Below are 26249 nucleotides of genomic sequence, written 5' to 3' on the forward strand. Positions count from 1 at the left end.
AGACCACCACTGTTAGCAAAAATTATTTTTTCCTTTATATTCAAATGTAAGGCTTTTTGGACGTTCATTAGGTAAATCCAGAAAAAAAAACAAAAATGTTAGCGCAAACTAAAACAGCACAACACCATCTATGGAAACATTTATAATAATAATAAATATCCTCGGACATTTTACACTGCGCTTCTAGTCCCAAACTAAGCAAAGCTTGTACTATGGGTACTAGACAACGGATATAAACATACTTAAATACTTTTTTTTAAATAAATGCTTATTATACATAGAAAACACCCAGCCCAATACAAACAAATATGTTCATGCACACAAATGTTTGTACTGTGCGGGAATCGAACCCGCTACCTCCGGAATAGTAGTCCGTTTCGAACCACTACACCAAACGGCCGACTGACCACCAAACGTATGAACTACCAACTCCATCTGTGGGCTAAAAATAAGTCCGGGAAAATCAAATTAAAGCACGGACAACGCCATCTAGTGGACCATAAATAAACTAACAATTCAATGTTGGATGCTGTGTCAGAGATAGTTTTATACAGCGCCACCACGTATCTAGTAGCGGAAAAAAGTAGAACTAAATACTTTCATAAAAAAATAAAAATAATACAGAAAGATTACCATTTTTTATCTACACTAATATTATAAAGAGGAAAACTTTTTTGTTTGTTTGTTTGGTCGTAATGAATTTTATTTTATTTTATTTTATTTTTATTTTACAAGGAAAACAATACAGTGTAAAAACTTTGTAGATTAGAATAGACTCAAAAACTACTGGACCGTTTTTAAAAATTCTTTCACCATTCTAAAGCTACATTATCCACGAGTAACATAGGCTAAATTTTATTTTGGAAAAAAATAGAGTTCCGTAAAATATGTTAGATAATGTAGTCCACGCGCGCGAAGCCGCGGGCGGAAAGCTAGTATCTAATATATTAAAAATAAGATGAAATAGAAATTAATCTTAAAATGTACCTACATTCGAACACTAAAATATGACGGACTACGAAAATTAAATTCAATTAAGTAAAAAAATCTTACCTTTAGCCATTTTATCCGAATTATAATAATTATTTCTATTAATTTTCTTGGGCTCATCCGGAATATTAGTGTAAACCAGCACATCGTTGTCAAAATCGTTGTCCATTGCTAATTCGACGTAGTTTTTCTTCTTAATTTTCTCAAAATATTCGTCTATATCGCTTATTTCTTCAATTTTTATATCTCTCACAGTTCTTTTTTGCTTCTTTGACATATAATACGATTTGTAACCCAATGGAGGTAAATTAGCTATGAAAGTCACTTCTTTCTTCGCTTTTGAAACTCTGGAAGGCAGCTCCAGTATTGTTTTCGATATTTCTGTTATTTGTACAGTTTGGGAAACACCTGTAAATGATAAATTATTAATAGATGTCTTCATGCCTTATTGTGGTATAGACTAAGATCTGGTGAACGTCAGACCTACGTCATTTTATAAAAGCTGAAAGTTTATCAGCGTATGCTCCCAATATAGGATAGAATGTTGGTGAATCACGAAGTTTGGGTCATCGTGGCTTTGGCAGCTATCCTAAAAAAACTGTCTGGCAAGGAGTTGGAACTGTCAAAACTGTCTGGCTGATGTGGAAACAACTTCTAATCATTGCCCAAATATTATACATAAAAATCAGATTTTATGGTATAATATAACGTATAACAACTTTGTGTTAAACATAAATAAATAAAGTAGTAAAATTGGGTTTTCAAATACATACCTTTTCCGTCCACAATATCATATTCGCCGTCCACTACTGGGATTTGGACTGGGCTTATCACGGGCCACGCCAGCGGATTGTATACCGTAATCTGTAAAATTAAGACAAAACCATGGACCTATAAAAATATAATATAAAATACTTACAATTAGGGAAATCGCAAAGGCAAATCTCGTGAGATTGGGGCTTGAGCGAGATCCCGCGAGATTAAATATCCTTGGACATTTTACACTACGCTTCTAGTCCCAAATACAGAATAAGTAATACCCAAACTAAGCAAAGCTTGTACTATGGGTAGGTACTAGACAATGGATATAAACATACTTAAATACTTTTTTTTTTGTAAAAACATACTTATTATACACTAGCTTTTGCCCGCGGCTTCACCCGCGTGAAATTTATTTTGTCACAGATCGTCATAAATTATATCCTATATGTAATCTGGGTTATAAACAATAATACTGTAAAGTTTCATCAAAATCAGTTCAGTAGTTTTTGCGTGAAAGAGTAACAAACATCCAGACATCCAAACTTTCGCATTTATTATAGTAGGACAATACTGCGAGATATCGCCAATTTCGATGGGGCAGCAAGGCTCTGGAGTGGAGGTACCGGGAAGCGCATCGTAGGACGTCTACCCACAAGGTGAACCGACGACCTCATAAAGGTAGCAGGAAGGCGCTGGATGCAGGCCGCCATCAACCGGCCATTGTGGAAATCATTGGGGGAGGCCTATGTTCAGCAGTGGACGACCTATGGCTGAAATGATGATGATGATGATGATCGCCAATTTTGAGATCTCAGTAGATTCATTAGATACTTGGATAGATCACGCTCACCGAACGAAACCGACAGATCGCAATGAGGGTTTTCGCGAATGAAAGATCCGCTAGATGGCGGGACGTGGATGTGGGGTCTGACTGCTGCGTGATTGGTGGATTTTGACATATCTGTCAATGTCATGTCAAAAATAACCAATCGTGCAGCATTTGGACCTCGCGTCTACGTATTGCCATCTGGCGGATTTTTTTACGCGAAAACCCTCATTCCGTCCGTGTCAGTCCACGCTTCAAATAAGCCGTTTTTTATGTTCAAGTGCAATCTCGTTAAACTCGCGAGATTTCGCCCTTTTTTCGTCCGAGATAAAAAAAACTCATTTATGCAAGTAGGCTTTTAAAAAGCACTTTTACACGTCCCAGTATTAACCCTACCGCTGCTTCGGGGCAATAAATGGGCCAGTGCTGAGAAGAAGCGCAAGAAACTCAGTCACTATTGTCAGCTATCTCGCTAGAAAAGGCCGAGATCTCGCGAGATCGAGATTGCACTCCCTACTTACAATGAGATTCCCAGTGGCTTCTTCAGTGGTGTCGCAGCGAGACTCGTTGAAGTGACAGCGGTCGAATACCAATTGCTGGGTCGCGTCATCGCCAAAGATGTTGCGGCTGATAATAAATAATTTGATAGATTAAAACTCAGTCTAAAAAGTACATGCATTATGAAACAATAATGTTTCTGTGTATGGCTTTTTTGGAATACAAAAAAATATATAAAAAAGAGGCGATTTATACGTAAAAAATAGCGAAATATTATGTAAAAAAAACTTTCAAAAATTCAAAACTAAAAAAGTGCGGACCTAGAGTCTGCAGATTGTAGTTCTAAAATATTAAAAAATAACAATAATGTTTAATCTAAAATCCAAGGAAGTAGATATTATGTAGTTGTGGGTCACGTGCTGAATTGATAATGATGACGCTGATTATTTATTATATTTATTTAAATATCAAATCATTTATTTGCATTACATGTGTGTGTGTGGACGCAGGCCGCTACCAACCGGGCAACATGGAAAGCATTGGGGGAGGCCTATGTTCAGCAGTGGACGTCCTATGGCTGAGATTATGATGATGATGATGATGACATGTGTGATTTGTCATCTGCTGTATTAATGATGATGATGTGATGCCTTACTTCAATGCCTGAGTGGTGATGGTGTGCGCATCTTCCGCCGCCTGTGTTGCCATTCTAACGTAATCGTGGGTCACGTGCTGTTTCTCAGTACCGGTCACTGCATCGTGGTGTTGCAATACGCCTGAAAACCATAATATAGCAATTATTAGCGATATTAATAACAATTTTGAAGTTAATTTCTTTTTTTCTTTCAATATTCAATTATTTCACTTGGACTGGGTGTGTGTATTTACAAAAAAAATATTTATGTATGTTTATATCCGTTGTCTAGTGCCCATAGTACAAACTTTACCTAGTTTGGGACTAGAGGCGCAGTGTAAATTGTCCAAGGATATTCAATAATATTTATTTATTTATACTACAGAAAGGTTGAGTTATTTGATACTTTGTAATTTGGCTAATCTACAAAATATCATTAGAAAATATTGCCTTATTTTATTCTGTTGTATAAACAATAATTTTGTAAAGTTTTATCAAGACCGGTGTTTCCTAACACAAGCACATTTATTCTTAAAAGGAAATTCTAAATCATATAGTAGTGTAAAATAAATAAATTCCTTGAAATTAAATAATATTACGATATTTTTTTTATAAAAAAAACAGCTTTTTTAAAATAATTCTCGGTAAAATTATGGTCATCTCTGAAAAACATTACCAACTAACAACTTACCCATAGCGCTTTTTAGTTCGTCCAAAAGAGGCATGTTGTGTTCAGGCAGCGCTCCTAAAAGTTGCAGCTGTTTTACTACCTGTAATAAAAAAAAAGAAATAAAAAATATCTACACTAAAAATAAAAATATCTTTTACACCGCCTACTTTATTCTCTGTTTGGCCCTAAGGTTGACTGGAGGAAAATGTCGAAAGGCATTAAGTCCGCCTTATGTACACTGTTCTATGTGCATATAAGTTTGAAATAAATAAATACACTATAGATCGTTTCATCCACGAAGACGCGCCCCACCATTCTTCCGCGAATGTTTGAGTGTTATGCTTGCTTGAGTGAAGCAGCAAATCGAACGCACGGCGTTGAATAGAGCTTTGTGATTGGTTCGTGTGTCACCCTGTGCGTCCGCGCGCACTGTGACACCCGTATTCACAAACGATACTTACCTATGCAAAGCAGCAACGCTATGCGAAATGAGACATTTCTCAATGCGTTCCATATGACAAGCCTTTCAATTCATAAACAATACTTAAACGACCCTTGACTATGCAAAATCAGAGTGTTGAATAGAGTTCTGTGATTGGTTCGCTTATGTTACGCACTTCACTCCGCTAACTGACATGACATTCCTGTCATTCAAACGATGCAACGGTTTATAAGTGTCGTTATTTTGTGGATTTGTGAATTAAATAATATAAATAAATATGGATAAAACTACAACTATCAGGTTAGTATGAATATTTCGATTAATAATAATAGTGAAAATCATGTTTCAATCATTATTTTTCAGATAAAAAAGCTGCCGTTTTCTTCTTCCGAAAGAGAGCTGCTGATTGTAGCTTAATAAGAGAAAGGCCTATTATTGAAGACAAGCATATTATTATCCTCTCTAAAATATCGAGTTGACGAAGCAGGCCTGGGAAACTCTAACAGTGGCTTACAATTCTCAACCATATTTTATGTTTCACAAAGGCTCACACATCAACTGAAAAGCTGCTGGAATAATTTAAAGACCCAAAGAATGAAAGAACTTTCTCAGGAATCAATCAAACGTTCTCAACACCCACTAGTAAGTAATGTTTTTAAAATATATAGTACGTAGATTTATGAGGAATAACTAAGCAGAATATACTCAAAGGAATTAAATTCATAATTTGCTTTTCAGGTAGGTATCAAGAAATTAAGATTAGTAGTAGCAAGAATGAAGATTAAGACAGAAACAAGAATCAAACGCACCACATTGAATAATATACAACAAGACCAGGCTTTGCACGAGTTGGGGCTACAAAGAGAAAAAATATTGATAGAAAGAAAAAACAATTTGTTAGAACATGAAAAAAAGCTTTATGATTTACAATTAATACATAAAATTAAATTAGACATTGAAGATTGATGAAAATAAAACTTTATTAAAAATTTTATGTTTTATTTGCCACTAGCAAGCAACTGATACATTATGTAGGTGGCACTGGAAGGCCTCCTCGCAGTTAATTTCCTCAGGTCTTCTTTTATCAGTGGTAAAAGTATGAAAAGTACCCCATCATTGGAAAACCTAAACTAAATTCGTCTGAATTGTAATAATCAAAGGGATTTTAGGAATCCCGTATCACTTTTCTGGTACTTATTCTACTTTGCTCATTGATATAATTATCAAATTCTTCTTCACTACTGTAATCCATTGTAAGATAATATTAATCGAATACAACCATAAATAAAGCAAACAAACCTCAAAAACGAGAATAACCTAAAAATTTTGACGTAAATAGACACTATGCGTTGCGTAATACAGCTCCCTGGCTACCTTAGCTTTGCGATCATTCTAAGGGACGCATAGTGCTTGTCACCACTGAAGTATCGTCTATGAATAGGTTTTTGGGACCCTGTGCATCCACGCGCACTATGAGGCCTCAAAGTAATGTTTGTGAATACGGGTGTGAGACCTCATAGTAATGTTTGTGAATACGGCCGTAAGAGACCCTCCCTTCAAATGGCATTACAACATCCCACCCTTAAAATCAGCCCTAACTACAATGGCCGCAAGCGCTACACGACTGTTATATAGATGACCCACGCTGAACTGTCCCTGTGTCCCACCAAACTCAATGACAGGGGGGCGCTACCATCGTTCAACTATATGGTTTCCAACATGGCAAAAATCGGAACCAGCGATCCGGTATTGACGGTGGCGCCCCACTGTCAATGTCATGGATAGGGCAGTTCAGTATTTTGGAACTAAACAGAGTTTCTGACAGTGTTACTCCAGCCTAAACTGGACCACTGTATTCAAAAATACCAATGATTTCCACAACGACCTTCTGTCGTCGGTCCACGGCAGCAAAAATGGACGCTCAGTTTAAGTAAACCGGAAAAAATCAAATGTTAGCGCGAACTAAAAGAGCACAGCGCCATCTATTGAGAGACCAACGCACTAACTCGCTTAGTTACTGTAGCGCCAACTGGTGAGCGCTAAAAGATACCTCATATGAAGCAGCGTTTCTCAAACTGAATTTGAATATATTTGATTTATTGGATTAGAGTAAATTAATTTGTATTTAGATATACGGTATAACCTTAGATTAATAAAGCCTATAGTCTTTTTCACGTAAGATAATCCGTATGACACTTCAAGGTTATCCATATTACGCATACTACATAATGCAGAATATTTTTGAAAAAATATTTGTATTTTATTAGTAATATAATAAAAAAAAAATAACTACCTACTTGTCTTGAAAATGTAGTAAAATCTGAGTCTATTGATTATATTTTAATAAAATACGATGTAAAAATATTTTTTATTTAATGTACGCAATGTGTGAAACGGAATAGATTTAGTGCTGGGGTATTTGTTGTATAACAAAATCGATTATTTCCGCGGTTCATTAATCGATTGCAGTGAATACTTAGTTATTAAAATAATCACAAAAATCAACTATATTTTTCGATTGTTGACTTTAATAAACGCATTGAAAATAAATTAACAGTTTTTAATTTAAAGAAACAGAACCAGTACTTTTTAGGAATCGTTTTTTTGAACACGAAATCCATGGAATTTGAATATTATCAATAAAAAATTGTTACAATAATATTTGTAATAAAAAAAAAAACATGTTTTTTGTTAAATAACACCTATTCAAAATATTCAAATTCAAAACGTTTATTTGCCAAAAACAGTAATACAGGGTCACAATATTAAATAGGGTCATGTGTTTTTCTTGCGCTTATTATCTATCTAGTTTTTATTAATCTCATCCACCTGAAAATACAGGGTGATTTTGCAAACAGTTGCCAAAAAATTTAAGAAGCTCTAAGAACAATATAACCTAGCGTAATGATTTTTAAAGTGGTATCTAAAAAAAATTCGCGGATGCTCATAACTTTTAGTTTTAAAGACTAAGGCTTATTTTCGCGCACCATAATGTCTATTAAGCTTTGCAGTTACTTGGGTGTACGTATTTTTCTATGAACGAAGTAAATTATCCATATGTGCCAATTTTGAAACCGCGCGCGGCGGATATATATATTTTTTTGTGTTCTTTAGGTAATAGTAGTAATAAGGATAATTACATTTCTATGTATAAATAAAAGTGCTTAGAACTAAGTGTTGTCTTAATTAAGGCTGCCACGACTAAGTTACTGATTCTGAGTCTCTCCTAAAAAAATTGGCAACTGTTTGCAAAATGAGAATATGTATAATATGTTTTACTAGCTTTCCGCCCGCGGCTTCGCTCGCGTGGTATTTTGTCAGTCACAGAAAAACTTTATCGCGCGCGTCTCTGCTTCAAAAATCGGGATAAAAACTATCCTATGTCCTTTCCCGGGACTCAAACTATCTCTATGCTAAATTTCATCAAAATAGGTTTAGTGGTTTAGGCGTGAAAGCAAGACAGACAGACAGAGTTACTTTCGCATTTATAATTATATTAGTATAGACTTACCTGTAGATATGTATTTGTTTGCGCTTCCAAATACTTGATGGCAGGCCGCGAGGTGAAATAACCGGTCCAATACGCGTGCGGATCGCTCGCGTATGGGAAGAAATCGTCCTGCTTGATCGGCAATGTTGGGCTGAAAACATACAAAAATTATGTTTTTTTTGCATTGTATTACTAATTTACTAGTAAGTATTTGAGCAAGTACAAAATGAGGACAAAAATATTACTCTAGTGACCGTTTTCACCATAAATCTCAATTTTTTAAGTAACATAACAGGAAATTTGTGTCACTAAGCATTAAGGGTCACTTAAAAATTAGGGATTGATGGTGAAAACGGGCATAAGTCTATTACTACCGATGCTATTTATTTGTTGAACAAAACGATACCTACGTCCCGTTTCCACACTTTATTTATTATTTTATACAGGCTATCGATGATAAAGTCGCTATAGTTTTCCTTGAAAGTTCATAAAAAGCACTATAATCACGAATTTTTTCAGATTTTTCAAGCCAACAGTTTAGCATTTTTTTAGTTTAACATTTTGCAAACGGATCCCTAAATCAAAATATGGTTTTAGAAACCCCTAAGCCATTTTAAAAGACCTATCTAACGATACCCCACACGATGGGATAGAAGATGAAAAAAAAATTCATCCCCACTTTACGTGTAGGGGAGCTACCCTAAAAAACATTTTTTCATTCAAAATTTCATTCTACCGTTTTGTCGGCGTGATTAATATACATACTTCCACTAAATTACAGCTCCTTAGTGCCAACAGTTTCCAAGCAAAACCTCGGAAGGACAGACAGACAGACGGACATAACGAAACTATAAGGGTTCCTTGTCAGGACTACGGAACCCTAAAAAGTATACTGGTTTAGATCCCTGATTTAAAGTATTTTCATTGAAAAAAATCCATAGACCACGCCCTTAAAGTTTGGTCGCCACAGACAACCCGGAAACATTGTATAGGTGTCTGATTGCCTTAAAAAAATGTCAGGAGAGACAGAATTTGGTGAACGCACCCTTGCTACAGATGGTTCAAAATCAAAATCAAAATCAAAATTTTCTTTATTTGTTTAGACTAATTAAATTAGTTCTTGCAAATCGTCAAATGCTCTTAAGGAGCCTCTACATGTCTCATTCTTTTTTTGCCCTACCAGCGCTTCGAGACAAACATTTGGCAAGTGCTGAGAAGAAGCGCCGCAACAAACTCAGTCACCACTGTCTGAGTTTATAAGTTACCTTTACAATTTTAGCAGCAGAAGCTACTGGACGGAATTTGATGAAGCTTCATAATAATATTTTTGTTACAGCTTAAAGGACGTATCACACTTATCAACCCGGAAAGGGATCGTAACCGTATCAACTCGAGGCGGTCAGTATTCTTTGTATGAAACTCCATACTGCAACGCACACTTATCAGCACCGTAACGTAAACGCCACGCCTCGTTTGACAGCCCTTTCTGGGTTGATAAGTGTGTTATGACCTTAATGAGGGTTTTCGCGAATGAAAGATCCGCTAGATGGCGGGACGTGGATGTGGGGTCTGACTGCTGCGTGATTGGTGGATTTTGACATATCTGTCAATGTCATGTCAAAAATAACCAATCATGCAGCATTTGGACCTCGCGTCTACGTATTGCCATCTGGCGGATTTTTCATTCGCGAAAACCCTCATTATATGAAAATACATAGTACATAGGCTGTAATTTAAGCTTCTTCTCATATAAAAAGTAAATATGTAGTAATAATCAACTTACGTAGCATCCTTCACAGCTTTTAAATAGCAGTTCGGTGTTGAATAGAACAAGGTGATGTTCTTGCCGTCTTTAGCAGCTTTCAGATTGCCGTATCTGTAATTAAATTAAGTGATTTCATGTAATTATTATGTACTCAGATAAATGTACGGGCGAAATTTTTAAATATACGTGGTTAGCCAAAACTAAAACCACAGAAATAGCGAAAAGTGTTCAATAAAATTCATAATAAGTATCACTAATATTTATAAAAAACTCAAAATGTATTTCCCGACTGTGCCAGAAGGAAGGTTATGTTTTTTTACAAAAACCAAGCACGTTTTACAGGGTGACTTTGCAAACACTGCCATTTTTTAGGAGCGACTCAGTAATTTAATCGATTTACATTAAGAAATCTAAATTTCTTTTTTTTTATTACGATAAAGTTACACTTATTGGTTTAGAGAGCTTATTACATTTGGAAACTGTTTGCAATTTCACCCTGTATAAAAATCTTCGATGTCACTACGTGTTTAATCGGTAATAAATAAGTAAGATTTTTTTCTCTTAAAATATAATGTAGCACAAAAATACATACCTAGATCTAAATGAAATGAAATGAAATTATTTATTTTCAGAATGTGGTACATTAGATGTTACATAATGAAATGGAGCAGAACACATTCGCCAGATATGAACCAGCATGCAAATGTTTTACACAAGTCAATTTATTATTAATTAAAATTTAAATAGCATCTACCTAATTTGCTTACAGTCTAAAGCATCTATCTGTCTACCATGCATCATGCAACATAACAATATAGATAACTATAGTTCAAGCACATAAGTTCATTTTTTAAGTTCACATGTATAAAACTCATGCTGTTTGTTTCCTTAATAAAGAAAAATAAAAATAAAATAACTCAGTCAGTGCCTCAGGTATGGGAGCGGCACGGGAGGGTGACATTGACATAATACAATGTGACAAAGTATTAAGGCTTCCACAGACCAAACGCGGGGCAGTAGCAGCGCAGTTTGAATGCGGGCCCGCGCAAGTTGTAATACAAGAAACTCTTTGAAGTGTGTCACACCAAATTTGAACGCGGGCCCGCGCTCCAACCGCGCCGCACTGCAACTGCCGGACGACAAACGAGGCGGCGCGGGTGCGGGACAGAAGCGGCGCGAGCGCGGGCCCGCGCTGTTGTATTACTATGGCGGCCATATTAGCATGACACACCGGAGGCAGGGCGGTAGCAGCGCGTTGAAAGCGGTTTTCGAATATTTAAATTTTTGACAACCGCCCGCGTTGCAACTGCTTTGAAACTGCGCTGCCTTCAGCCGCGCTGCAACTGACCCGCACTGCTTCTGACCCGCGTTTGGTCTGTGGAAGCCTTTATAAATCTGAAGGAGATCGGCAATCCCGCTGACGACGTCATAACAAATGTATGCCTGTATGGTCATTCAGTATGTATGTAGTATTCAGTTCAGAACAGACTACTATGCCTAGAGGTCCCGGGTTCGATTCCCGGCCGGGCAGAAGTTGAAATGATGAATTTTAATTTCTGTGACGGATCTGTGTGTTACTATCCTACTAATATTATAAATGCGAAAGTTTGGATGTCTGGATGTTTGTTACTCTTTCACGCAAAAACTACTCAACGGATTTTGATGAAACTTTACAGTATTATTGTATACATAACCACAGAATAATAATAAGTACCTCGTACAGAAGATTTTCTTCGCGAAGGTATTTAAAAAAATGTATGCTCAATGTCGTTAACAATATGGTGTAATTTAGCTTGTCTCAAGAGTCGAGCACCATTTTGTTGACAAACGTCAGTGATCGGTACTGCGCCGAAGACATAGGGCTGACTTCGGTAAAATGATGTGTGACGTGAGGTGCCAAACTGCGAAAAATGGCGGAGGAAATACATGAATAAGCATGAATTATATTTTGTGTTTCTATTATAATTCAGGCAGTTAAAATTGCACCACCGTTTTTACATATGGTTTATTGTCTTTACAATGCAAATGGGTGAAGAATACGTGCGTGCGTCAATACTCGCTCGTGATATTGTCCTGTCGATTTGGTATCTCAGGAGGGGTAGTCGCGCTCGCGCGTGTTTTGTTTTCGATGCAAACTCGCGGAGGCCTGATATAACCCAGAATAACATAGAAAGAAAGAAAATAATTTTATTTTGACAACAACAGATTCAGGAAACAAAGACATACATAAAAAAAATAATTACTTAGTTGCCAAAAAAGGTCACCCATATGGCTATAATTTATGACGATCTGTGACAAACAAAATTTCACGCGGGTGAGGCCGTGGGCAAAAGCTTGTGTATAATATGTATGTATTTACAAAAAAAAAGTATTTATAGCCCGACCAGGAACATAAAAACCCTCGCCATGTTGCGGAAAACTAATGGTACTAATTTCTTTTAATGGCAACAGTAACTGAAAACTTCATTGACATGTCACCTTGCATGTCAATAATTAAACTGTCTATTGCTGTCAAGTGTAAACAAACTTTATTTTAAATGTGTGCAATTGATTTTGTGAATTAAATTGCTAAAAACTTTTGATACTCGTGAAAGAAAAGTGGTTCACAATGTGTTAAAGTATTTTGTCGAAGAGAAATACTAAGGGATCGGACAATATTTTCATTGAATAATGTTTTCGACAAAGGTTGTCAAATTGACTGACATGTTTATCGTATAGTACAGTCCACTATGAAAATTAGATGTGGTTTGTTTCAACTACCTATTTTTAAGTTTTTTATCACTTTGTAAGTGTTGAATTTAATGGAATTGGGAAAGAAGTACCAAGTCTGAAGCGTTCATGAGCAGACATTGTCGTTGAATATTCAAGTTCTGCATTTGATTATTGATAAATAATAAAATAAACCCTACTAGCTCGATTGATGGTTTCATTTAATTTATTTAAACGTGGTTACCTTTATTGTAATATTTTTTCGTTAATTTATGAAAATATCAAATTAGCCCGTAATCCTGAATCCTGATAAATAAAGTTAGCCTATTAATTTAACACAGGTACGACTACTCAGTGTTGCACTATCAAATGCAATTGACGCGCCTCTATGCCAGGGTTTTTATGTTCCTGGTCAGGCTATAATACTCAATACTCAATAATTATGTTTATTGCTTCCTAAGTACATTTAGGTATGTTTATATCCGTTGTCTAGTGCCCATAGTACTAGACTAGAAGTGTAGTGTAAAATGTCCAAGGATATTTATTATTTACCAGCTTTTCGCCCGCGGCTTCGCCCGCGTGGAATTTTGTCTGTCACAGAAAAACTTTATCGCGCGCGTCCCTGTTTCAAAAACTTGGATAAAAACTATCCTATGTCCTTTCCCGGGACTCAAACTATCTCTATGCCAAATTTCATCAAAATCGGTTGCGAGGTTTAAGCGGGAAAGCGTAACAGACAGACAGACAGACAGAGTTACTTTCGCATTTATAATATTAGTTGGGATATTTTTTAGGGATAGTATAGTACATTAGTAGAGCTAACTCCCCTAGCAGTTTGATTCACCCATTCTGGGACACCCTGTAGATTATTATAACAACACCACCCTCCCGTGCCGCACTGACTGAATTTAAATTTATGAGCTAGACTTGTAAAATAAACTGTTGCCCCCAAAAAGCCCAAAAAGTTTGAGAAACTCACTGTATAAGCTTGTCGAGGTTTTCATACCACATGCCGGCTTGCTGGTACGTGAAGTCGCCCCCCATAGTCACAATCACGTTATTGGTTCGGTACACTTCACTTTGGTTTCGAACGTACGCTATGAAGTCTTCAACCTGAGGGGCATGGTGTAGTTTGAGAATCAGTGGATTTTTTTAGGTTAGGGGTTTTCAGTCTATAGTCTGGTCTTCAAGCACGTAGAATTTTGTCCAATGACCCCAAGCTACCCATCCTTATCGCTCGCGCGTAATTATATTGCTGTCGCGACTGTGCGACGGGCGCCCGCAGTGAGTGTGCGAGCGCGACAGCAACATAATTACGCGCGAGCGGTAAGGATGGGTAGCTTGGGGTCATTGGACAAAATTCTACGTGCTCACGGACCAGGCTTTAGTCGGGCCATGGAGATAGAAAGATGCCAACCAATGCGCTGAGTTCGAAACTCAGTGTCGCATTAGAAATTCACACACACAAAGTAATCAAAATAGGTATGTGCTCATTATCCACCGCGGTATCAGTACTCAACGTTTGAATAATCTTTAGTACTGCGCAAGCAATGTAAACTGTTTACATTATGACGTCGCTGCTGTCATCATTGCTTTCACGAGCAATGTGTTCTGTTTTTGGGCATATTGCTGCGACACTGCCCTCGCTCCCTTGTCACATCTCCCTTTAGTTTCTGTGATCTGGGCCCTTTAAGTGGGAATGTTCAATGTTATGTCTTAAAGTATTGTTCACAGAAAAATATTTGTCAAAATAGCGTTCGGCGTACTATATTTTTTATCCTGTATTTTAATTAAGTAAAAATATAATCTTACGTGATTGAGTGACAAAATCTTTGCAATTTGTTTGTACTTTATAGATAAAGAAAAGAAGGTAAAAGATTCAAGATGAAAAGAAAAACAAAAAATAGGTCCAAACATTTGACAATGATGCCTACAACAGTGACAAACTCCCGTATTCACAAACATGACTATAAGGTCTCACAGTGCGCGTGGACGCACAGGGTGACACACGAACCAATCACGGAGTTCTATTCAACGCTGTGCGTTCGATTTGTTGCTTCTCTTAAGCATGTATCGTTTGCGAATACGGGCGTAAGTTTTTTTACGCTGCTTCGCCACTGGCCCACATTACTGTTTCCTAAACAAATCTACCGACAGTTACGGGACAATCCCCACCTCTCGTTCCCACCGCTGCAACTCCTGTGTAGCCAGGATCTACAGCTTGACCGCCAATAACTCAACCAGTGTACCGACAGTTGGTATGAAAACCTCGAAATGATATCGAATCGAAAACAAAAACATGCACAGTGACAAAATGAGCCAAGCAAAAGCTGGATGCAACAAGCTAAAGACAAAAAAAATGACGCATGTTGGAAGAGGAAAGTTCTTTATGCTGACCGCAGACTGCAGTAGGTCTAAAGCCCGGTTTACGAGCACGTAGAATTTTGTCCAATGACCCCAAGCTACCCATATTTATCGCTCGCGCGTAATTATATTGCTGTCGCGACTGTGCGACGGGCGCCCGCAGTGAGTGTGCGAGCGCGACAGCAATATAATTACGCGCGAGCGATAAGGATGGGTAGCTCAGGGTCATTGGACGAAATTATATGTGCTCGGCGACCGTAATTTAGTACTACTATCCTTAAAAAGATAAACTGTGACGTTTTGCCACTTGCCTAGAACGCATCCAATGTGACAGATCCTTAATACATCAACTTCTTTCAGACATCTACACCTTGTACAACTCACAGTATCAATTTATCTAGATTCCTGAACCACATTCCGGCATCTTGGTAGTTGAAGTCATCCCCCATGGTCACCAGCACATTATTAGTTCTGTAGACCTTGGCCATAGCGAACGCTCGGCCGAAAAACTCTTGCAGCTATTTGTAGAAAGAACAAATAAATATATTTCGCTATTTTATAGAATAAGCCGTGTGATGACGGCAGAGTAGAATACATTTGTCACCAACCCCTACTCTTCCCGCGGGTGTCGTAAGAGGCGACTTAGGGACTACACATCAAACAGAGAACGGGCAGCAGAGCAAATGGAGATTATGGCAAAACCCTCCACTATAGTGGAGGAGGTTCATAGTCCAGCAGTGGACTGTAAAGGGCTGTTGATGATGATGATGATGATTTTTATAGAAAGAATAGATGAAATTTTGTAATTATTTGGCTAGCCGTGTGGTTCTAGTAGAGTCGAATAGGGCCCACTCTTCTGGTGGATGTTGTAAATAGCCCCGGATCTAGGGGGGACGCCACTATCAAGGTTTTGCCCCGGTTCGAATAATTCAGATCCGGGGTTGATTGTAAGAGGCGACTAAGGGACAAATGCGAACATCAGGCCTCCCCAACCCGTCTGGCCAGTGTGGGGAGTGTAGAACAAATCTTTCATTGCCTCTGGTAAATTAGATAGATGAGTTGTATGAGTATAATGATGAAAACCCTATTTAAATTATGTCCAAGGTATACCCATGCAGTATTAAACCACAAATTGTTAATAACTCGTATGACAATGACGTTGTTATGTCAAATGTCAGTGAGACTTCAGATTTGTATGCTCTGTCACGTCATAATACGTCAATGTCACCCATGCCGCTGCCATACCTCAGGCACTGACTGAATTAGCGCTAGATCTATTTATTAAATTGTTTCATCCACTCGGCCGCGCGCAATGTTTGGTCCCGGTCGCGCGGGGTGCGGGGAGTGTGGTCCGAGCAAGCCGTAAGGCATTACTGTAGTGTGCGTGTGCACTCATGGAGCATTAGCGTGTACCGATCACACTCAAACATTCGCGGAGAATGGTGGGGCGCGTCAGAGTGGATGAAACGATCTAGACAATGCCATGCAGACTTACTCGATGAGTTTGTCCAGGTTTTTGTACCACATCGCAGCGTCCTGATAGTGGAAGTCCTCCCCCATGGTCACCAGTAAGTTATTAGTGGAATATGACTCGGACATATGCTTTGTTATGTCCAGAAAATCGTTCACCTTGAAATAATCATCAGGTCATTTAGTTTCCACTCCTGGACATTCTAAGCCCCTACATCCCGATCCTCTTATGTTATTTACTCTCAAATAGTAAAAAAAACTGGTTTAGCCAAAAAACCTGATTGCCCCGTCCTTGGGCTTATTTGCCACCCCGGTCTCCTCTAATTTACAAGTGCAAAAGGAACTATGGAAGATAATGATATTATGTTGGCCAAGCGGGTTGGGGAGACCTGAGAGCTAGTGTGAGTTTACTAGTGAGCGCATAAAAAATGACAATAAATGTATGACGGATTGTACAGCGACCCTAGCGGATACTTTCAAGAACTAAAATCTTCATAGATTTTTTAAACGCGCTCACTAGTGACGACATTTATTTGATGTACTCATACTAAGTCCTCTGATGTTCGCGTATTTGTGTCGAATAACCACTTACGACATCCACTGGAATACTGGTAAAAAAGGTATTATTTATTTCCTTTCCAATTAACTGGTTGTTACTCAATCACGTAAAAATATTTTATTTCAAATTCAATTAATTTTGCAATCTAAAAACCTTAATTAGAAAACTTATAAAAAATTACAAATAGACACCTTTTACTTTTTAAATTGCTTTAATTTATTTTGCAAACTAAAAAGTTTAATGAGGTATTTTTTGAATAGGCGCTTTTCACTTTTTATGTGGGGGCTCAATTAAAAAAGATTGAGAACCACTGCCCTAGTCTCACATTATAATTTTATTATGCTTAACACCTGTCATTTTTAGACTAGGCGCAGACCACCGATTTTTAGTTGGCCGATAGTTGTGCCCGATTTTATATTGTATAAAGAATCGGCCAAATCAAATCGGTGTAATGTGCGCACTCCCATACATGCCCATACTGATCAACTGCCCGACTAAACTATCGGCCGACGAAAAATGGATGGTCTGCGCCTAGGTTCATAGTTAGGTACCAATGTTCCACAATAAATATATTTGATTTGATTTGACAACTCACCCGTCTGTCCACATTGTAGTCAGGGGAGCTGGGGTCGTCTATAATAGGCTCGTCCGCGCACAGCACGTCGAAACAGAACCCGGGCGGTGGCGAGTACGTATTGTACAGAACTCCCGTAAAAATGTCCGAGGATTTACCTGGAAGAAGACAGTCTGGTTTTAATAGAGGACTTTCTACGAGACACTAACCGCCTCTGTGGTCGTGATAAGACCACCTGCTTCAGACGCAGAGGTCCCGGGTTCGATTCCCAGTGGGGGAAGATTTTTCTGTTCGGTTTGGTTGGTGGTAGGGCTTGTTCTAAGTCCGCCTGGCTAGCGCTACCACCATCTTACCTAAGTCTGTCGCCATAACAATAATGTTAACAGCATTGTTGTGTTCCGGCAGTTAGAGGTAAGATAGCCAGTTCCTCCGTGGTTGAGGATTCCGGGTGAAGCTCGCTTCCACCTTCGGCCTGATCTTCACTTACCTACCATCAGGTAAGATACAAGCCAAGAGCTTCCTCGTTGTGGATAAAAAAAAACATAGCTCGTAGAGCTGATGGCCACTGGGGCAGAAAAGTTCTCTGGTGGCGACCACGAGCCGGAAGACGCAATGTGGGCAGGCCTCCCACTAGGTGGACCGACGATTTGGTAAAGGTCGCGCGAAGAGCCTGGATGCGGGCGGCGCAGGACCGTTCATTGTGGAAAACCTTGGGGGAGGCCTTTGTCCAGCAGTGGACGTCCTGTGGCTGAAATGATGATGATGATGATGATGATGATGATGAACTCACCCAAGCTGTCGTCTCCCCTCCAAACCATCTCCATGGTGTTGAGATCTTGCCGGGTCCTTTTGTCCTGGTAGTCTATTCTTCCCAGGAATAAACCATCATAGCCCATAGCAGCGAGCAACGACGCGAATTCGCGCGAATGGCCGAATGGGTCGATTTGCCAGCCCACGCGTGGGCGACCGTATGCGCCGAACGTGTCTCGCAGTTTGCTGTAAGTGGTAAAAGAAGGTATTGACATTTTGACAACAAATAAAGATCATAGCACACTTGTTAACCTGGAAAGGGATTAACACCGTATCACCTTTTCACGATGTCAACCGCGAGGTGAGGCGTTTACGTTACGGTTCAGATACGTGTGCGTTGCAGTACGGAGTTTCATAGAAGGAATACTAATACTAACCGCCTCGAGTTGATACGGTTACGATACATTTTCGGATTGATAAGTGTGCTTTGTTCTTTAGGCGGAATAAGATTGACTCATTGACTGACACCAAACTATCTATGTTGCTAGTGATTTGAGTCAATGCATGTTTGATTACAAAGTCATATTAAAGACAGTGATAATCATAAAAGAAAATCTTAATAAGGCAATAATATTACAACAAAAGGTGATAATGCCTTTTGACAATGACATTTATTAGAATGTCATTGTCTGAATACTGCATTAGCATATCATCCAGATACGCATCATCTAAACCTAATTTTTATTGCAATCTCACCTGAGACCCCAAGTGAACTGGTCGATAATGCTCTGGTAGTACGTAGTCGCTTCGTCGTTCATACTCCACGCACCTCCGACAAACTGCAGGCGGCCTTCAGTGACCAAGGTGTGGACTTTCGACTTGATGGAATCCGGTTGGAGGTTCCACCACTTCCAGAAGAAGGCAGTTTCTACGTAAATGAACCTGAAGAGATAATTATAAATAAATTAATAAATAAATAAATCTTTGGACAATTTCACACAGCGCCAGCTAGCCCCAAAGTAAGCAACTTAATGCTTGTGTTATGGGTGCTAGCCAGTGGCGGATTAACGTATAAGCACTACAAGCACGTGCTTGGGGCCCCTGTTCTCCAGGGGCCTCCATCCTCAGCTGGCGCGCGAGCAGAGACGGAGGCGTTTCATTTCATACCTACATTTTATAGAGATTTAGCCTATGTTACTCGTAAGTAATGTAGCTTTCAAATGGTGAAAGAATTTTTAAAAACGGCCCAGTAGTTTTTGAGCCTATTCATTACAACCAAACAAACAAAGTTTTCCTCTTTATATATTATAGTGTAGATAAAGTAAAGCGCGTTTTCCCAAATATACAAGTGGCGTTTAAAGAAAGAAAGAAAGAAAGAAAAATTTATTACGATGAACATCACATACATGACAGAGAAAAAGACAGAAATGGCACATAAATATTACAAGGAAATAAAAAGTGAACTGAGCAGTGCTATCCTGTCGCAACAGCGATGCCCATCGCAATGGGACTCCACTCAGCATATGCCGTGGCCCACGGTGGGGAAGGCCACGACGCTGGTTTTCAGTGGGCCCTATGCCGAGTGGAAGTCACGGACACTAACCTAAACTGCATATCAACAAGGCCGTTTAAATCCTACTAGATAATATTATAAACGCGAAAGTTTGGATGTCATGATGTCTGGATGTTTGGATGTCTGGACGTTTGTTACTCTTTCACGCAAAAACTACTGAACGGATTTTGTTGAAACTTTACAGTATTACTGTTTAGGTATAACCCAGATTAACATATAGGCTATAATTTATGACGATCTGTGACATACTAAATTTCACGCGGGTGAAACCGCGGGCAAAAGCTAGTATAAATATATAACAATAATAATTATGTGCAAACATTTGTTAAATAAACATAATTATAGTAAATTAATCCTTCAAGGCCCGCGAATCTAGACACAATAGATAAAATAATCAATTGTTATGAAATTAATTAATGCCGTCTGGGACTCAAGCGGTTAAAGATGCTACATAATAAAATAATACCCGTATTAAAATAATAATACCTAATTGTGTACACAGGGTGTCCCGTAATGCAACGTCAAGCCGTAACTGGGTGTTGAGGCAAGTTATGCTGGTTATCAGAAAAATATAAAAAACAATCTGTGGCATTTTGTCAAAGTAATAGGCATTAAAAAAAACAAGAAAATCTACTCCCGGTGACGGTCTTTTTACTCGTATTGCCACAAATCTTCACTTTTTCCAAAATTTTTTTTTGTTAAGTAACCCTGAATAATGCTTCTCTAAATTGTTATCAAAATTACGAAACCAGCTGCTCCAGCTTGGATAAAAAAAATACATTATTCCCAAAAAAAATTTTGCCTAGTTTAAACTGACTGTACTGAAAAAAAATTGTACTACGCGAGTATGGAAAGTGAAGTCATAATTTGGCGCATTTAGTAAGGATTCCAAAATGGTATAACACTTGGTAAATTCTTGCTGTAATTGTCGACAATTTTTGTTTTTTTGGAAATAATCCCGTTTTTAACTTTGTCTACCTTGGTTAAATATTATTATTCTAATGTGCCCAAAATTCAAGTTTCTGGCTTAAGTGAGGTGGAGAAGCCATTTTAAAAGGTATGAGCGGAAAGGAGAGGGCCATCTTACCAAGCAGGGATGTTATGGATATCCGTAACTGTAACCGATACTATCGGATATCCGAAATAAAAAAATATTCATAACCGTAACCGAAACTGATTCAAAAGTTACGGATAGTTTCGGATAAAGGCGGAGTCTTAAGGGTACAATAAATTCCAAACAGAAGCATTATTCAGGGTTACATAAAAAAAAATTAGAAAAAGTGAAGATTTGTGGCAACACGAGTAAAAAGACCGTCACCGGGAGTAGATTTTTTTTTTTTTTTTTTTTAAATGCCTATTATTTTGACAAAATGACACATAGATTTTTTTTTTGATAACCAGCACAACTTGCCTCAACACCCAGTTCCGGCTTGACGTTGCATTACGGGACACCCTGTATGTGTATATATTTATAAATGTATATTAAAATAAACATGCGATGTGAAAAAAGAAGAGAAACAAAAGAAGTGTGCTAGTGTAGGACTAATATCATTGTGGTTGCGTTTAGAATCTTTCACAGCTTAATGATTACTAACTGCTTTGCTGAACGATCCTTCTCACAACTAAAAAGGTTAAAAAACCCGCAAAGAAAAATCCGTCCAGACAAGCTTAATTATTTAGCATTAATGTGTATTGAGGCAGACATACTTCGTCGGATAAATTTCGACGATGTAATCTCGGAGTTAGCTCTGATTAAGGCAAGGAAAATAATGTTTTAAGTTTTACATTTTACCTACCACACTTTCTATTTTGATGAACTTTCATTTTATACTTTATACCTTCCATTCCATTCCTTCCATTTCCATTTAAGCAATAGAGGGCCTACACAGGCTCTGTGCAAGGCCTCGGATACTCTTAGTCCGCCACTGGTGCTAGCTTAACGGATATACTACTTATATACTTTTTTTTTTTAAATACATACATATTATACATAGTAACACCCAGACCCGTCACAGAAATTAAAATTCATCATTTCAATTTCTGCCCGGCCGGGAATCGAACCCGGGACCTCTCGGCATAGTAATCCGCTCTGAACCACTACACCAAACGGCCGACTATGGTTTCAATGTATAAACTACGGCCAACGAGAAGCGATACCAAATGTAAACAAACCCAATGTCACGGGTGAACCCGTCTGACTTTGACATATTTTGGCGGGAGAACGAGACATTACGACATAACACAAGATGGGAAGAGACAGAATATATTGTCAACTCGACAGTCGTATCGACCTTTTGTATCGCTGCTAGTTGGCCGTACTTTAGTTACATATTATAATGTATAAAATATGAATTAAGGTGACTGATGCCCGTTTTCACCAAAAATCCCTAATTTTTTAGTAACCCCTATGGTAACAAATAACAGGAATTATGTTTACATAGGATAACTTAAAAATTAAGGATTGATGGTGAAAACGGTTTCTTCCGCCACTTCTTCTTAGCACCAGCCCATATGTTGTCCCGAAGTGGTGGTAGGGCAAGCTATATTTGGGACGTGTATAAGTACCCTGGAAAATGCCTATGTACTGAATAAACTATTTTACTTTATTTTTATTTTATTTTATTAAAAATGTCCACAAATTCCACGCTAGCCAGACGTTAGGGAGGCCTAATATTCGCATACCTTTATAATTGGAAAAAATATTTCACAAACAGTTTGTCGGTACATAAGGTGAACAGACTTCATAAAGGTAGCAGGAAGGCGCTGGATGCAGGCCGCTACCAACCGGCCTATCTGGAAATCATTGGGGGAGGCCTATGTTCAGCAGCAGACGTCCTGTGGCCGAATGATGATGATGAGAGATAGTTTGTGGGTTATATTATACAGTGTGAGTCACGTTAAAGTGTACATATGAAAATAGATGAAACTAGACCTATTTTTATCGACAAAAAAGTGGCCAAAAATTTTTTGAGATTTTTTTTAAATTTTTTATAGAATTTTTTTTCTTCCAATTACTTATTGTAAAGAAAACGTAATAACTTTTAAACTAAGCAGTATATCCTGATAAAATAAAAACAGTAATAATGCTAAATAACAGGCGATACTAAAAAAATACATACAATACACAAAAAATGCCAACAAGTAATAAAAAATGATAATTTTTGAAAAAAATCTGCTTAAAAATTCGTGTTTTTCTGGTTATTTGATAAATTTCTCCAAAAAATGCCCCTATAACAGGTGGTTTTTATTGTTGTGTATTATTCTCTATCGTATTACCTTTGTAAAACCAAAAATTGCATGTCTCTATCCCTATCACAACATTTGCTATGATAGTTTGAACAAAGGCCTACCACAACATTATTCTCCTCTACAGGTAGGGACAATTTTAATTTTAACTAAAATGCTTATTTTACTTCGAAATCTTTTGTTTTTACTTGAAATCTAACTTGTCTTTATCAAAATTACAAATCTAGAGCCATTTTCAGTTTCGTTGTTAACGAAGCGTTGAATGGCGCGCCCGGAGAGGCTTAGTTCAAACGATCATAGCAAATGTTGTGATAGGGATAGAGACATGCAATTTTTGGTTTTACAAAGGTAATACGATAGAGAATAATACACAACAATAAAAACCACCTGTTATAGGGGCATTTTTTGGAGAAATTTATCAAATAACCAAAAAAACACGAATTTTTAAGCAGATTTTTTTCAAAAAGTATCATTTTTTATTACTTGTTGGCATTTTTTGTGTATTGTATGTATTTTTTTAGTATTGCCTGTTATTTAGCATTATTACTGTTTTTATTTTATCAGGATATACCGCTTAGTTTAAAAGTTATTACGTTTTCTTTACAATAAGTAATTGGAAGAAAAAAAATTCTATAAAAAATTTAAAAAAATCTCAAAAATTTTTTGACCTCTTTTTTGTCGATAAAAATAGGTCTAGTTTCATCTATTTTCATATGTACACTTTAACGTGACTCACACTGTATATGTACCTTCGTTTCGGGTCCTCCCAGAGTTCTTTGACGACTGAATCTATGATGTACTGCACTCCAGCCTTTTGGATCATATTGCGACCTGAAATAATTGCATTTTCCTTTGAATAAAAACTAAAAAAAAAAAAGGAAAGAAGATAGTAAGGAATACTGGTAGGTAAGTAATATTTTGTGAGCCATTTAACTTATACATTTTGGTGTCATCGAAGTCAGTGGTTCCCAAACTGTGCATCCAGACACCTTGGGAAGTCACGCACAATAAATACAACTTGAATTTTAAAAGCGCGAACTATGCTCGGAGTTTTCCTGCATGATCGAATCAGAAATGAGGAGATCCGCAGGAAAACCAAAATGACCGAATTGCTAAAATCAAGTGGCAGTGGGCGGGGCTTATTAGTTCGTAGAGATGGTGGCCGTTGGGGCAGAAAAGTTCTCGAGTGACGACCACAGGCCAGAAGACGTAACGTGGGCAGGCCCCCCATTAGGTGTACCGACGATCTGGAGAAAGTCGCGTTAAAAACCTGGATGCGGGCAGCGCAGGACGGGTCGTTGTAAAAATCCTTGGGGGAGACCTTTGTCCAGCAGTGGACGTAATTTGGTTGAAATGAAAATTAGTACAATAATATACTCACTGCCGTAGTAGTACTGGTCCACCGTTTTGAGCCAGCCGACGTCATCGTGCGTATGCGGTACTATGTGTACGTTCAACAACCCGTCTTTGGGCTGGGTGCAGCTCTGAAAAATACAACTAAATAGATATACGCCCGTACTCACAAACATTACTAAAAGGTCTCACAGTGAGCGTGGACGCACAGGGTGACAGTTGACACACGAACCAATCACAGAGCTCTATTCAACGCTGTGCATTCGATTTGCAAGCATCGTTCGTTTCGATGATGCTCGCTTCCACCTTCGGCCTGATCATCACTTTCCATCAAGTGAGCTGCAGGACCGTTCACTGTGGAAAACCTTGGGGGAGGCCTTTGTCCAGCAGTGGACGTCATTTGGCTGAAACGAACGAGCTGCAAATGCAGGCCAAGAGCTTTTTTTATGCAGAATGCACGTATTTGACCGCAATCGCACCTGGTGTTAAATGAGATGCAGTCTAGGATGGTACATGCCCTGTAAGTGCTTATTCACTCTCGCCTTGAAAAAGCCCGGATTATAGTGTGGTTATCAACCATATCTTGGAAACAAGGATATTGACATACAGACGTTCTAAATATCATTATCGTTATTAAATATACCTATATTTAGTATAATATCTCTACCAGTGAATGTACTCTCTTTATTTAGTACATAATAATACATTTATCTTTGCTTGTAGATAACTTTTGACCTTAGTTCTGACAAATACAAGTACCTATACGTAAATATTAAACTATACTTTTCCATTCCTACTTGATACAGTTTTGCGTTATCCAGTATAGATCGTTTCATCCACGAAGACGCGCCCCACCATTCTTCCGCGAACGTTTGAGTGTTATCGGTACACGCTAATGATCCATGAGTGCACACGCACGCTACAATAATGCCGCTCGGATTGCTCGGATCAAACTCCCCGCACCCCACGCTTTCCTCGACCAAAAAACTAGCGGCCGCCCGCGACTTCGTACGCGTGGATCTCTTTTTACCCCCTTAGGGGTGGAGTCTCGTATAATCCGTCCTTAGTAAGCTACGTTCTAAAAGGAACCCCCATGAAAAAATTGAGACTTCTATCACTTGTAGTTTATGAGATTTCGTGATGAGTGAGTCAATCAGTGACCTTTCGCTCCTGCTATAAACGGGATGTCTCTGTGGGAACATACTCTTTGCTCTATGTCAAATCGCATTTTCTAACCCTGGGTTTGCACCATCATACATTCACTGTACCAAACGTCAAGTCTGTCAAACTCTATACAATAATACCGGTTATAGTTATAGTTACGGTTAAAGTTAAGATGGTGCTACTGAGGCTAAGTATGATACTTAATGCGAAAATTCATCATCATTTCCCAACCCGTCTGGCCAGCGTGGGGAGTGCAGACCAAATCCTTCATTTGCCTCTGGTAAATTAGAGAGGGTCGTGCTCCTGCAGTGACTAAATGACCTGATCATCATCATAATTTTAGCCTATGGCAGTCCACTGAAGGGAAGTCGAACCTTAACTTCGAACTCCTGTTCTTCTGATTAATTTCG

General features: G+C 38.2%; 1 protein-coding gene and 1 long non-coding RNA gene across 4 annotated transcripts in view; one reads left to right on the top strand and one right to left on the bottom strand.

Annotated features, from left to right (window-relative positions):
* LOC135085272 (lysosomal alpha-mannosidase-like) overlaps positions 1–26249 on the bottom strand; it is a 37717-nt gene that overhangs the window by 3041 nt on the left and 8427 nt on the right. The window contains exons 3-15 of one of the 3 annotated variants that reach the window (XM_063980025.1): positions 24704–24806; positions 24072–24153; positions 19260–19445; positions 18544–18749; positions 17775–17911; positions 13766–13899; positions 10096–10188; positions 8334–8463; positions 4402–4480; positions 3732–3852; positions 3100–3205; positions 1764–1854; positions 1054–1398 (exon numbers count right to left, since the gene is read on the bottom strand). In XM_063980025.1, coding sequence (XP_063836095.1) covers positions 1054–1398; positions 1764–1854; positions 3100–3205; positions 3732–3852; positions 4402–4480; positions 8334–8463; positions 10096–10188; positions 13766–13899; positions 17775–17911; positions 18544–18749; positions 19260–19445; positions 24072–24153; positions 24704–24806 — 1813 coding nt within the window. Of the gene's footprint in view, positions 1–1053; positions 1399–1763; positions 1855–3099; positions 3206–3731; positions 3853–4401; positions 4481–8333; positions 8464–10095; positions 10189–13765; positions 13900–15534; positions 15669–16645; positions 16780–17774; positions 17912–18543; positions 18750–19259; positions 19446–24071; positions 24154–24703; positions 24807–26249 lie in introns of all 3 variants that reach the window. The other 2 variants (XM_063980027.1, XM_063980026.1) reach the window with 2 other exon arrangements.
* On the top strand, positions 4822–6321 carry LOC135085319 (uncharacterized). The gene is made up of 3 exons (XR_010260064.1): positions 4822–5122; positions 5186–5464; positions 5561–6321. It is a non-coding gene; the product is annotated as an uncharacterized LOC135085319 (long non-coding RNA).

This window comes from Ostrinia nubilalis, chromosome 28 (assembly GCF_963855985.1).
Source record: "Ostrinia nubilalis chromosome 28, ilOstNubi1.1, whole genome shotgun sequence".
NCBI lineage: Eukaryota > Metazoa > Arthropoda > Insecta > Lepidoptera > Crambidae > Ostrinia > Ostrinia nubilalis.